General features: G+C 43.0%; 1 protein-coding gene across 4 annotated transcripts in view; it reads left to right on the top strand.

Moving 5' to 3' along the window:
- Positions 1 to 5,038: 5,038 nt before the first annotated feature.
- Trappc6b (trafficking protein particle complex 6B) overlaps positions 5,039 to 11,601 on the top strand; it is a 19,525-nt gene continuing 12,962 nt past the window's right edge. Inside the window, exons 1-3 of one of the 4 annotated variants that reach the window (XM_029561581.1) lie at positions 5,039 to 5,413; positions 8,920 to 8,987; positions 10,288 to 10,405. In XM_029561581.1, coding sequence (XP_029417441.1) covers positions 5,333 to 5,413; positions 8,920 to 8,987; positions 10,288 to 10,405 — 267 coding nt within the window. In that variant the 5' untranslated portion in view covers positions 5,039 to 5,332. The remainder of the gene's footprint in view (positions 5,414 to 8,919; positions 8,988 to 10,287; positions 10,406 to 11,601) is intronic. The other 3 variants (XM_029561582.1, XM_008829025.3, XM_008829024.3) reach the window with 3 other exon arrangements.

Genomic DNA, 11,601 nt, shown 5'->3' on the forward strand with positions numbered 1-11,601 from the left:
CTGAGGCGACCCTCCCTCTCGCCACACTTCAGAGATTAAATTAGGAAAGGGCGTGGCCAATTTTTTTTTTTTTTTGGTGGTGCGCATGCCCAGAGGGCAGGAAGGCGCAGGCTTCTAGTAAAGTGAGCGGAACTAGAAGCTGCGAACCTCTAGAGTGTAACAGCTGACAACTTGGGGATGATCTTGGGCACCCTGTGGAAAACGCTTTGAGTGCCTTAGTCATTAATAGAGTAGAAATTTGAATAAAATGGTGATTGATAAGGAAATTGAAGCTATAAGTGTGTCCCTAGGTGAGGCGAGCCAAGTCAGATCTACAGGCATTTTCTGATCAGACCTTGAGCAAGGCGAACTATAAGAAAACTAGAAAAGGTGGTTGACAAAGGTGGTCCCCCCAGAATACACTCTCTGGGCTGGGTGTACATACAGCATTCTAGTTGAGCAGGTCGGTTACCTGCCAAGAGACCCTAGGAAAGTGGGTTCACCTTAAGCCATACTAAAGAAATAGGTGGACTAATTAGTGCTTTAATCAGATATGGAGATTTTTTCTTGCCTGGAATTCCAACCCCTAGAGCAGAACTTAGCAGGCTGCATGTAGCTTCATATCTTCCCACTTTTCTAAATTCAGAAAGTGGAACCTCTCTTTTTCTTCTAGCTCTTTTATTTCTTTTTAAAAAATGATTTATTTTTATTTGTACAAGTGCTTTGGTGGCTGGTATGTATACTGGTATGTGTATATGCCCTCAAAGGCCAGAAGAGGGGGGTACAGCCACCCTGTGAGTGCTGGGAGTGGAACTCAGGTCCTCTGGAAGAACAGCAAGTGCTCTTAACCCCTGAGCCCCCTCTCCAGCCCCAGTCTAGCTCTTTTCTAAGCATGCTTTCTCTAACACTTTGTGCTTGCACAACATCTTTGGGCTTCCTTACTCTTTCTCTGAAGCTCCCTTCCCTGCCATGTGGCTGTTAGTCCACCTTGTGCCTGACCTTCCTGTCAACGTACCTCATGGCTTTTTCCTTCCCTTCTCCATTCTCCTCCTAGTTGCTGAAATTTACAGCTTACCTGCCCTGAGGATTTTTTCTTTTAAACGCTAATAACATTGTTCTAAAGCTTCCATTTGAGTCCATCCTTAAAGTCTTTTATTAATGAGACTAGGAACCCTAAGAAGGGACACCATTTCCCTCGTCACTTAAGACTGTAATAAAATAATTGGTGTTTGCCAAAGGCCCGCTATCAAAATAATTTTGTTGGAAAAAGGCAACAAAACTACTGTGGCTTGTGAATACATTATTCCATAAAATTTTTTTAAAAACCATTTTCAGCCAAGCGTGGTGGTGCACGCTTTTAATCCCAGCACTGGGGAGGCAGAGGCAGGCAGATCTCTGTGAGTTCAAGGCCAGCCTGGTCTACATAGTGTGTTCCAGGACAGCTGGGGCCACAGGGAGACCCTGTCTCAAAAAGACCAAAAAATAAAAATAAAAAAACAACAAAAAACCATTTTCATTACTATTTTGAATGTGAGTGTGTGTGTGTGTGTGTGTGTGCACACTAAGGTATGACTGTGGAAGTCAACAGACAGTTTGAGGAATTCAGTTCTCTCCTTCTTTAATGTGGGACCCAGAGAACAAACTCAGTTGTCAAGTTTGGTGGTAGGTGCTTTCCTTTTCTGACCCATCTCACCAGCCAATAAACTAACATTTCGGAAAGACACAAAACTTGTCCATGTTTCTAACTCAGGATACCCAGACTGGCCTGAAACTCAAGATCCTCCTGCCTCTGCCTCATAGGTACTAGGATTACAGGTGTGTGCCACCACACACTACTTGTAAATTTAAAAAAATATATTTTGAGACAGTCTTGCTAAATTGCCCTAGATGATCTAATATTCATTATCCTCACACCTCAGCCTCCCAAGTAGCTGGAATTACAGGCCTGTGCTACTGTACAAGTTTAATGATCTTATTGGAACCCTATTTAGAGCTGGGTCTGGTGGAACATGCCTGGAATCCCAGCACTTGGGGGCTGGAGAGATGGCTCAGTGCAGAGGACCCAAGTTTGGTTTCTAGCACCCATGTTGGGGTGCTCGTAACTGCCTGTAACTCCAGTGTCAGGTAATCCAACATCTTCTGGCCTCTGCAGGGACCCATACTTACATGCACATACCCATACTGATACACATACTTAAAAATAAAACAAATCTTTAAAAAAAAGGCTGTGGGAGCCCATCAGGCTGCTGTGGGTGGGAGTGGAGCTGTGCTTCCTTCATCTGTCCCCTCACTGCTGGCAGTCCTGTGTCTGCTTCCCAAACACTGTCATTACAGCCTGTACTTACCACATCTGGCTTTTAGGTGGAACTTTTATGTTTGATTTATATGAGTCATATAATTCATTTATATGAACTATTCATATAATTCATATGATTATATGTTTGATTTATGTATGTTTGGATAAATTGATCCAAACATTAGAAGGAACATGGTTAGAGAAATAAACAAAACTCATATTTTTTTTGTTTTAAATAACAAAGACTCCATGTTCCTCAAAGAGATGTGCTGAGATGGAGTTCAGGTAAAATATTCTGTTAGTGATTTGCAGTGGGGGAAGCTGGAGTACAACCTACAGAACAAAGGAAATTCTTTACTTCTATAGGTCTTAGAGGGCCTGGGTCCCTGAGCTTAGTTTAGTAATAGGCTAGATAGGATGTAAAGTCATAACTCAGTTTGCTTTGCACTTAGGCAATAGGAAGCTAATTCTATTGTCCTGCTCTGCCTTGGGGCTGCTCGGATCACTTTTTTGTTATCCCCTTTTCCCCATTTCCTTTCTTTTTTTGAGATAGGATCTCAATATGTAGCCCTGGCTAGCCCGGGACTCACTGTGTAGACCAGTCTGGCCTTCAACTCAAGAGATTCACCTGCCTCTGCCTCCTGAGTGCTGAGATTAAAGGTGTATGTCACCACATGGGGCCACTTCTTTTCTTTAAAAAAAAAAATATGTGTCCAACACACCTTTAATCCCAGCACTTGGGAGACAGAGGCAAGCGAATCTCTGTGAAATCCAGGCCAGCCTGATCTACATAGTGAGTTCCAGACCAGCTAGCGCTACAGGAACACCCTGTCTCAAAACAACCAAAAACAACAACAACAAAAAAAAATTGTGCGTGTGTCTGTGCACATGAATATAGTGCCCATAGGAGCCAGAAGAGGGAAGGATTTAGAGCTGGAGTTTCAAGTGGCTGAAAGCTGCCAGATGTGAGTACTGGGAACTGAACTTGGGTCCTCTGGGAAGAGCAGTCCTTTCTCTTAACTGCTGAACTGTCTCTCCAGCCCCTCACTTTCTCTTTATTCATTTTAGGATTGCAGCCTATAAGGTGGGTCTTCCACCTCAGTTAACCCAGTCTAGAAACTCTCACAGACATGCCTAGAGGTTTGTTTCTTGAGTCCAGATCCTCTCAAGTTGACATTATTGACTATCACATCTACCATTATGACAATTATCCAATGTCATCCAGAATCCCTATGAAAGAATGATAGAGTAATACTATGAGGTTAGTAACTTGAGAAAACCAATGTTACTAGGAGAAGCAATGCACATAATTGAAGAAAAATATGTTTCACGAATTAACAAGAAAAGAACTAATCATATACCTGGCTGAGTGGCAATAGCTCTTAACACTAGGGAACAAAACAAGTAAAAAATTTAAAAAAGATCTTAGAGTAATATGATGAAACAAGCATATTTTCACCTCTAGGAGTTATTTCACACGCCACAGATTGTTATGAACTCTATCTTATACTGGTTTGTAAATTCTTCTGCAGTTTTTATCTAGTCCTCTGATTTTCTTAAGTACATCTTTTTTGCCATCTCCACTTGTCCCTTGCATCCAGAGCCAAGATGGCTTTTCTTTTTTTGCATCCCTGAGTTTAGTCCACTATCTTTGAAATTTGTGGTTTGAAAACAGTTTAGGAGTGGTGGTGCAGGCTTTTAATTTCAGCACTTGGGAGACTGAAAGAGGATCCCTGAATTTGAAGTCAGCTTGAGCTATACAGAGACTTTGCCCTGGACCCCAGTTTATTCATTCATTTTGTTTTTGAGACAGGATCTCACATCACCTAGATGGGCCTTAAACTGTATGTAGCTGGGTTATCACCATTAGCTCCTAATATTCCGGACTCCATCTCCAGAATGTTAGGATTCCAGGAGTGTGTCACCATGCCCTGTAGTCATCTTTTCATGTTGAAGATTATGACCGCAAACAGGAAAGACTTGAAGCCAACTGGAATTCTCAAGTTTTTACAAATTTTTCTTGTATAATTAACACGGAGATGGCAGAAAGCAGTTGTTTCTGTTTAAAAAAAAATTTTTTTTAAATTTTATGTGTATTCGTGTATTGCCAGCATGTAGGTAAGTGCAATGTCTGCCGAGGTCAGAAGAGGCTGTCAGATCCCCTGGGACTGGAGTTATGGACAGATGTTAGCTGCCATGTGGGTGCTGGGATGCGAACCCCGGTCTTCTGCAAGGACAGTGTCCTTAACCGCTTAGCCATCTCTCCAACCCCGTTTTTTTTTTTTTAATATTTTGTAATTTTTATGTATATCAGTGTATTGCCTGCATGTACGCAATACATGTGCAATGCTCCTGGAGGTCAGAAGAGAGGGTTGGATCCCCTGAAACTTGGGTTAAGGACTGTTATTAGTCTCCATGTGGGTGCTGGGAACCGAATGAGGGTCCTCTCCAAGAGCAGCTGGTGCTCAGTAACCACTGATTCATCTCTTCAGTTCCTTGTTTCTGGGTCTCGCCGGGCGTGGTGGCACACGCCTTTAATCCCTGCACTCGGAAGGCAGAAGCGGGGGGATCTCTGTGAGTTCAAGGACAGTGAGTTCACTCTGTACAAGGCAGGCTGGTCTCCGACTCACAGCGGTCCTCCTGCCTCAGCTCTGCGTGCTGGGATTACACACGTGAGCCTGACTTTAGGGCGACGTTCCTCTCCAAGCCTCAACTCCGCCTCCCGCGGGGACCACGCCTCGCTCTGCCATCCGCGGCTCCACCACCACCGCCGCCGCAGCGGCCCGGTGGCCGACCGCTAGGACGCGGGATCCTCCCGCTAAGGGAGGCAGAGCTGGCTGAAGCACCGGAAGTTGCCCAAGCCCTCGGTGGAGGGGGCCGGAAATGGCTCGCGCCCCCCTTTGGGAGAAGCGGTGTCGGCCGGCGGCTGCTAGACTGTGGAGGTGGTGCTCCCCGGCGGCCCGGTGACGCCCTAGAGCCGGCCGGCCGCGGCCACGCAGCGGAGCCGGCTTTCCCGCGCGGTCCGGAGCCGACTCCGGCGCGGGGAGGAGTCGGGAAATGGCGGACGAGGCGTTGTTTTTGCTTCTCCATAACGAGATGGTGTCCGGAGTGTACAAGTCCGCGGAGCAGGGGGAGGTGGTGAGTGCTGCCTCGCGCCCGGGGTCCTGCCTCGGAGGTTAGACCGCGCTACTGAAGCTCGGGGCATCTCACGTCCCACAACCTCCGAGACGTCATCTTTCATCCCTTGCTCTTTTGTGTCTGCCTTTTGACTTTTTTCCGTTGTCGTGCAGGGCACAGATTTTTAAAAATTACCGCTACCAGCCTCGAGGCTAACTGTGGAGCTCTTTTTAAATTTCCTGCTTAATTTTCCAGCCCTTCCGAGGAGAAGTGCAGGTCTGTCCCAGCTAGCCTCCTCTCGCTTTCCCTTCTCTTGTTGAAGCCTAGTTGAGGCTTGAGGTCAAAGCAAAGGAAACTTTGCAAGACTGAATTCAGGAAATGTTTATTTAGTGCCCATTATGTCAGAGCTGGTTTTAGGAGCTTGGGGTCCAGTAGTGAATGACCCAGTGGTCCCATCCTGTGGAGGTTGCTTCTGTTTGCGAGGGGGTCTCTTACTGATTTCCTCACATTCACTCATTTTTTATGTGTATGAATGTTTTGCCTTGCCTTTGCATGTATGTAATTTGCACTGCTTGCGTGCAGTGCCCATGAAGGCCAGAAGAGGACGTCGTATCCCTTGGAAGTGGAACTATGGACTTTGTTAGCTGCCCTCTGGGTGCTGGCAACCGAATCCAGGTCCTTTGCCAGAGCATCCAGTGCTCTTAACTGCTGAACCATCTCTCTAACCCCTCTCGTTGATTCTTTTAGAAAACATTTACTAAGCCTGCCTTATGGGACTGAACTTGCTAGATAAATAAGGTTAAGTTCTTCAATCACGGACTAAGAAATAGAGTTTAATGACTTCAGTATTGGGTGGTAATTAGGTTTAGAATCAGAATTGTAATGGGTTTTAGAAATGAGATATTCCAAAGTCTTATTTGGGTCCGAAGCCCCTTCTCTAGTGCTGTCGATAAAGAAAGGTGAAGGATAAGGAGTCCTAGCTAAAGTTAAAGGCATAGAAATACGAAAGAATGGTGACTTTAAATATGTTGGAGGAATAAATGACAAGTGGAAAGAATTGAGAACTGAAGTCAGAGCCTTATATGAGTAAAGAATTTTCATCTTCGCAATGGAGAGGGGATGAGGGGATGGTGTGGTTCATTTGCATGTTATGAAGATAACTCAGTGTTTGGGCTAGAGAGGGAAGATCTATTAGTGAGATGTATTATTGTAGCGGTCAGGGAGGAGATGATGAAAGACTGAATTAAGATAGAGATAGTAAAAATAGGAAACAGGTTTAAGAGGTAGGGACAGAGATTAAGCCTTGCTTAAGTATGAGAATGGGAGTTGAAGTTACCTCCTGGTCTTTACCTTGAGCATCTGGGTTTGATGGTGGCATTAATGAAAAAGGGAATAAAGAGAAGAGATGAGGTGAATATAGTTCTGTGGGGAAAGGTTTAACTTTTCTGGTGTTTAAGAAAAGGCGCTGGCAGTTTGCAAGCTATAAGAAGGATGAGCACGGCACATTTGAAAATATTTGGGAGACACATCAGGACGAAGGCTGAGAATGAAGGAAATTCTGTTCTTAATCAGACCCACATATAACAATTTTTTTCCTCCCATGTTACAAAGTTTTCACTTTATTGTCATCAGTGTTATTTGTTGTTTGTGCAGAACTAGCCTTACCTTAGGACTCTCCTTTACTCCCAAACAGGAATATGCTCCTCTTACTCATCATGAAACTCAACCTTTTTCTTCTCTCCATACTTTGATTTCACTTTTTTCCAGTGGATGAACCTAGAAGAAAACAAAGTTCTACTCTGACAGATTATTGTTACCATATGAGGAAAAAGAAAGCCAAAAGTTTTGAATTGTTTAAAAATATTTTTGTTTTCTTATTGCAAAATGTTTGTAGTTGGGAGGGATAAAAGCTGACCATAGAGCAAAGATTATTTAAAAAATAGGTATGTTGCTGGGCTTGGTGGCTCACACCTTTAATCCCAGCACTCCGGAGGCAGAGGCAGTTGGATCTCTGTGAGTTCGAGGCCAGCTTGGTATTTGATAGTCATGACGACTAGTCAATATTGGAACCTGAATATAAAAGTATACTTGATAAATAATAGCCAGAATTTTGGTTTTATTTGTTTATTTATTTTTGGTCTTTTTGAGACAGTGTCTCCCTGTAGCCCTAGCTGGCCTGGAACTCACTATGTAGACCAGGTTGGCCTCCATTTCAGAGGTCTACTCACCTCTGCCTTCCAAGTGCTGGGGTTAAAGGCATGTGCCACCATGTCTGACCAGAAGTGTTTTCTAATAGATAATAACTTGAACTCAGATCCTCAAGCTTGTGACAAGCACCTTTACACACTGAGCCTTCTTGCCAGTGCATTAAAAACATTTTTTGGACTTTTTTTCTTTGTGGGTGGAGGTGTGCCACAAAGCTCATATGGAGGTCAGAGGACAGTCAGTTCTCTCCTTCCACTATGTGGGTTCTGGGATCAGTTCAGGTCCTCAACCTTGGTAGCCAGCACCTTTACCTGCTGAGCCATCTTGCTGGCCCATTTTTTATTTTTTTTCCCCTAAGCTTGAGGAGTTTTATTATAGTTTAAGAAAAAAAAAACCACAGGGCAGGCAAGCAGTAAATCTCACCAGCTGCCAGAAGGGAAATGCAGAAGAGGAAGAGAAAGCTGTGTGGTTTGCAGTGGTGGTCCACAAGGAGCCACATGACGGAGGAGAGGGAGCTTCAGAGAGAGAGAGAGAGAGAAGGACAGAGTATCTGAGAGAGTAGCTTATCCTGTGGCCAGTGTCTGAGAAAGGGAAAGAGTAAGTTATGCTTTTCTGAGTTCAGCATGCCAGAGACTCCGCAGTGCTGCCTGAGGAAGGGGCTGCAGTGGCTGTCCCAGATTTTTAAATACAGTTTTTGACTTCTGAAACTTTTCTTAAATGACAGGTTTATAATTTGTTGTGTGTGTGTATGTGTATCCCATGGTTCACATGTAGAAGTCAGAGGACAACTTTCAGAATCTGTTCTATCTACCTTATTGGTCCCAGTGATAGAACTCAGGCTGTTAGGCTTGGCAGTAAGTGCCTTTACCTGTACCCAAAGCCCTAGTTAGCTTTAATTGTCAACTTGACACAGCCTAGAGTCATCTGAGAGGAAAGCCTCAATTGAGGAATTGCATAGATCAGATTGACCTGTGGGCATGAGTGTGGGAGGTTGTGCATGCTATTGTGAGTGGGCTTTTCCCTGATTTCTTTCCTGGCAAGTTTGTTATTATGATATAGGAAAGGTACTGACTTTTTAAAAATCGCATTAGTGTGTATGTGTATATATGTACACACACATGTTCATGTCACAGTGCATATGTGGAGGTCAGAGGACAACTTGCTGAAATTACTTCTCTCATCCCAGCATGCAGATCCCAGCCTTGGTGGCAAGTACCTTTGCCTACTGAACCGTCACACTAGCCCTTGGTTTTAATATTTTACAATTTTTTAATACAAACATCTTGGCATTCTAATAGTATTCAAAACTTTTTTTAAAATAGGAAAATGGACGATGTATTACCAAGCTGGAAAACATGGGGTTTCGAGTGGGACAAGGATTGATAGAAAGGTGAGCAGTATGGATTTGAAAATTTTCTTCCAGGTAGGTTATGAACACAGATGATCATTTTGATGATTGCGTAAAACTTGAGATGTTTTAATTCTTGTCCTCTAATTCACAGACTGAAAGTTATTTTTAAAGGGCTGCTGGTGTACCTCAATAATAGAGCATGTGGTTAGCATGCACAAAGCCCTGGGTCCAATCACTGCAAAAAAAGAGAAAGAATTTCTCTTTAGGTCTGATGCTGATGCTAGGTTAACTGTTATTCAAATTATATTGGTTTTTTTTGTTTGTGGACATGGTCTTGATATGTAACCCAGATGGCCTCAGACTGTTGATTCCTCCTGCCTGGCCTCTGAGTACTGGGATTATAACCTGCTCAGCTTCAACATTCATGTTTTAATACTTGAAGAAGATATACTTTATATAGCTAATGTTTTATCCCCTCTGAAAATATTGTATTGGGACATCTGTTATTAGTACATTGATACACCTGTTTAAAATGTCGTTGCATTTTCTACTTATGATCTAGTTCTTTCTTTTTTCCCCCCTTTCTTCTTTTTCCTTCTAGACAGGGTCTAACTATGTAGCTCTGGCTGGCCAGGAACTCATGTAGACCAGGCTGTTCTTGAATTTACAGAGATCCTCCTGCCTCTACCTCCTGAGTGCTGGGATTAAAGGCATGCACCATCAAGCCTAGCTTTTTTTTCTCCCTCTTTGAGGTAGGGTCTTATACTATAGCATAACTTGCCCCGAAATTTATTACGTAGCCCAGGCTGGCCTTAAGCTTGTGGAGTTCTTACTGCCTCAGCCTCCTCAGTGCTTGGATTATAAGCATGGCATGGTGCCTAGCTAGCTTTTTGTTGTTGTTCTTCTTCATGTACTAAATTGAATTGTACCTGACAATTTGGCCAGTGGCTAATAGGCCTGATATCCCACAGTGTATAACAGAATGTGAATCCATTGAGATGAGGTCTTTGTGTGGTGCTTGTCACTTTATAACTGTCAATAATTTTTTTTTTTTCTTTGTCTTTTTGAGACAGGCTCTCCCTGTAGCCCCAGCTGTCCTGGAACTCACTATGTAGACCAGGCTGGCCCTGAACTCACAGAGATCCGCCTGCTTCTGCCTCCCAAGTGCTGGGATTAAAGGCGTGAGCCACCACGCCCGGCTTTTCTAGTCAATAAATTTTTAATGCTGGTGGGATTTGGAAATTAGTTAATAATTTGACTCCCTTGGGAGAGGGAGAAAAAAGTTTTCCCTTTTGTTTTCTTTGAAATATCTTGTATTACTTCTAGTTCATTTTTTTAGGTTTACAAAAGATACTGCAAGGTTCAAGGATGAATTAGACATCATGAAGTTCATATGTAAAGATTTCTGGACTACGGTATTCAAGAAACAAATTGACAATCTGAGGACAAATCATCAGGTATTTATAGTAATACCTTTTTGTGTGACTATCCTACATGAGTATAGTCTCTGCATTATTTCCATCCCTCCCAGTCCCCCTACTTCTTCTCAATTTCTTGTCCTTTTCTTTGATTATTATTGTTACATGTACATACATATTAAATGAGTTCATTTAATGGTGCTCCTGTGTACCTGTGTTTAAGGCTGTCCACTTGGCGTTAGATAGCCTCTGAGGGAGCTAGTCCTTGGACAAAACTGATTCTCCCTCTCTCAGCATCCATTGATTGCCAGTAGCTTTTCCTTAAGATCTATTTTTTTAAGTTGCTTAACTCAGTGTAATTGTCCTTTTTTTTTTTTTTTTTAACTTTTACAGACACCTTATTGAGAATTTCATACATGCATATAAGGTGTTTTGTTTTGATCAAATCCATGCCCACACTCTCCCTTCCAACAAATCACATATCTCCCCATCAATTTTTTCTTTTTCTTTTCTTTATTTTCTTCTTTATTTATTTTTATGGGGCTTTTGGGTACTCTAACATTCCCCTCTCTGAAGAGGTAATCCTAAAATCTTTTAAGGATTAGATATAAGCTCCCAAATACTTTTGACATTTTTAGCCTTTGGTACAAATTCCTAACAGTCCCAAGGACATTTTGACTTTTAGCCAAGAAACTGGCTACATTTCTTTGGGGTCTTTTTACCCTAACTGCCTAGCCAATTCCTACCTCCCATTCTTATCACTCCATCCTCTGAAGGGGTTACCCAAATTGCTAATAGGGAATAGGGACGCAGACTACTCTGACTTCCATGCTGAACAAGGACGCAGGGTGAGGCAGTTGGAGTCCCCTTCAGTGGGTCTATCTAAAAGACTCCCAAATTGCATAACTTATTTATTTTTTAATTTTTTATTTTATGTGTATGTTATGCCTGCACGTAAGTAAGTGCACCTGTGTCGTGCAATGCTCGCAGAGGACAGAAGAGGCTGTCAGATCCCCTGGAACTGGAGTTACAGACAGTTGTTAGCTGCCATGTGGGTGCTGGGATTCGAACCTGGGTCGTCTTCAAAAGCAGTCAGTGTTCTTAACCGCTGAGCCATCTCTCCAGCCCCCAAATTGCATAACTCTTATCCCTAAGGGGGAGAAAAAAGTCCTTGAATTGTGAATAGGAGATGTGAAGGAGAAGTAAAGAGTAATTAGCATTACAAGTTCTAGACA

This window comes from Nannospalax galili, unplaced genomic scaffold, assembly GCF_000622305.1.
Source record: "Nannospalax galili isolate Female #2095 unplaced genomic scaffold, S.galili_v1.0 scaffold1594, whole genome shotgun sequence".
NCBI classification, from domain to species: domain Eukaryota; kingdom Metazoa; phylum Chordata; class Mammalia; order Rodentia; family Spalacidae; genus Nannospalax; species Nannospalax galili.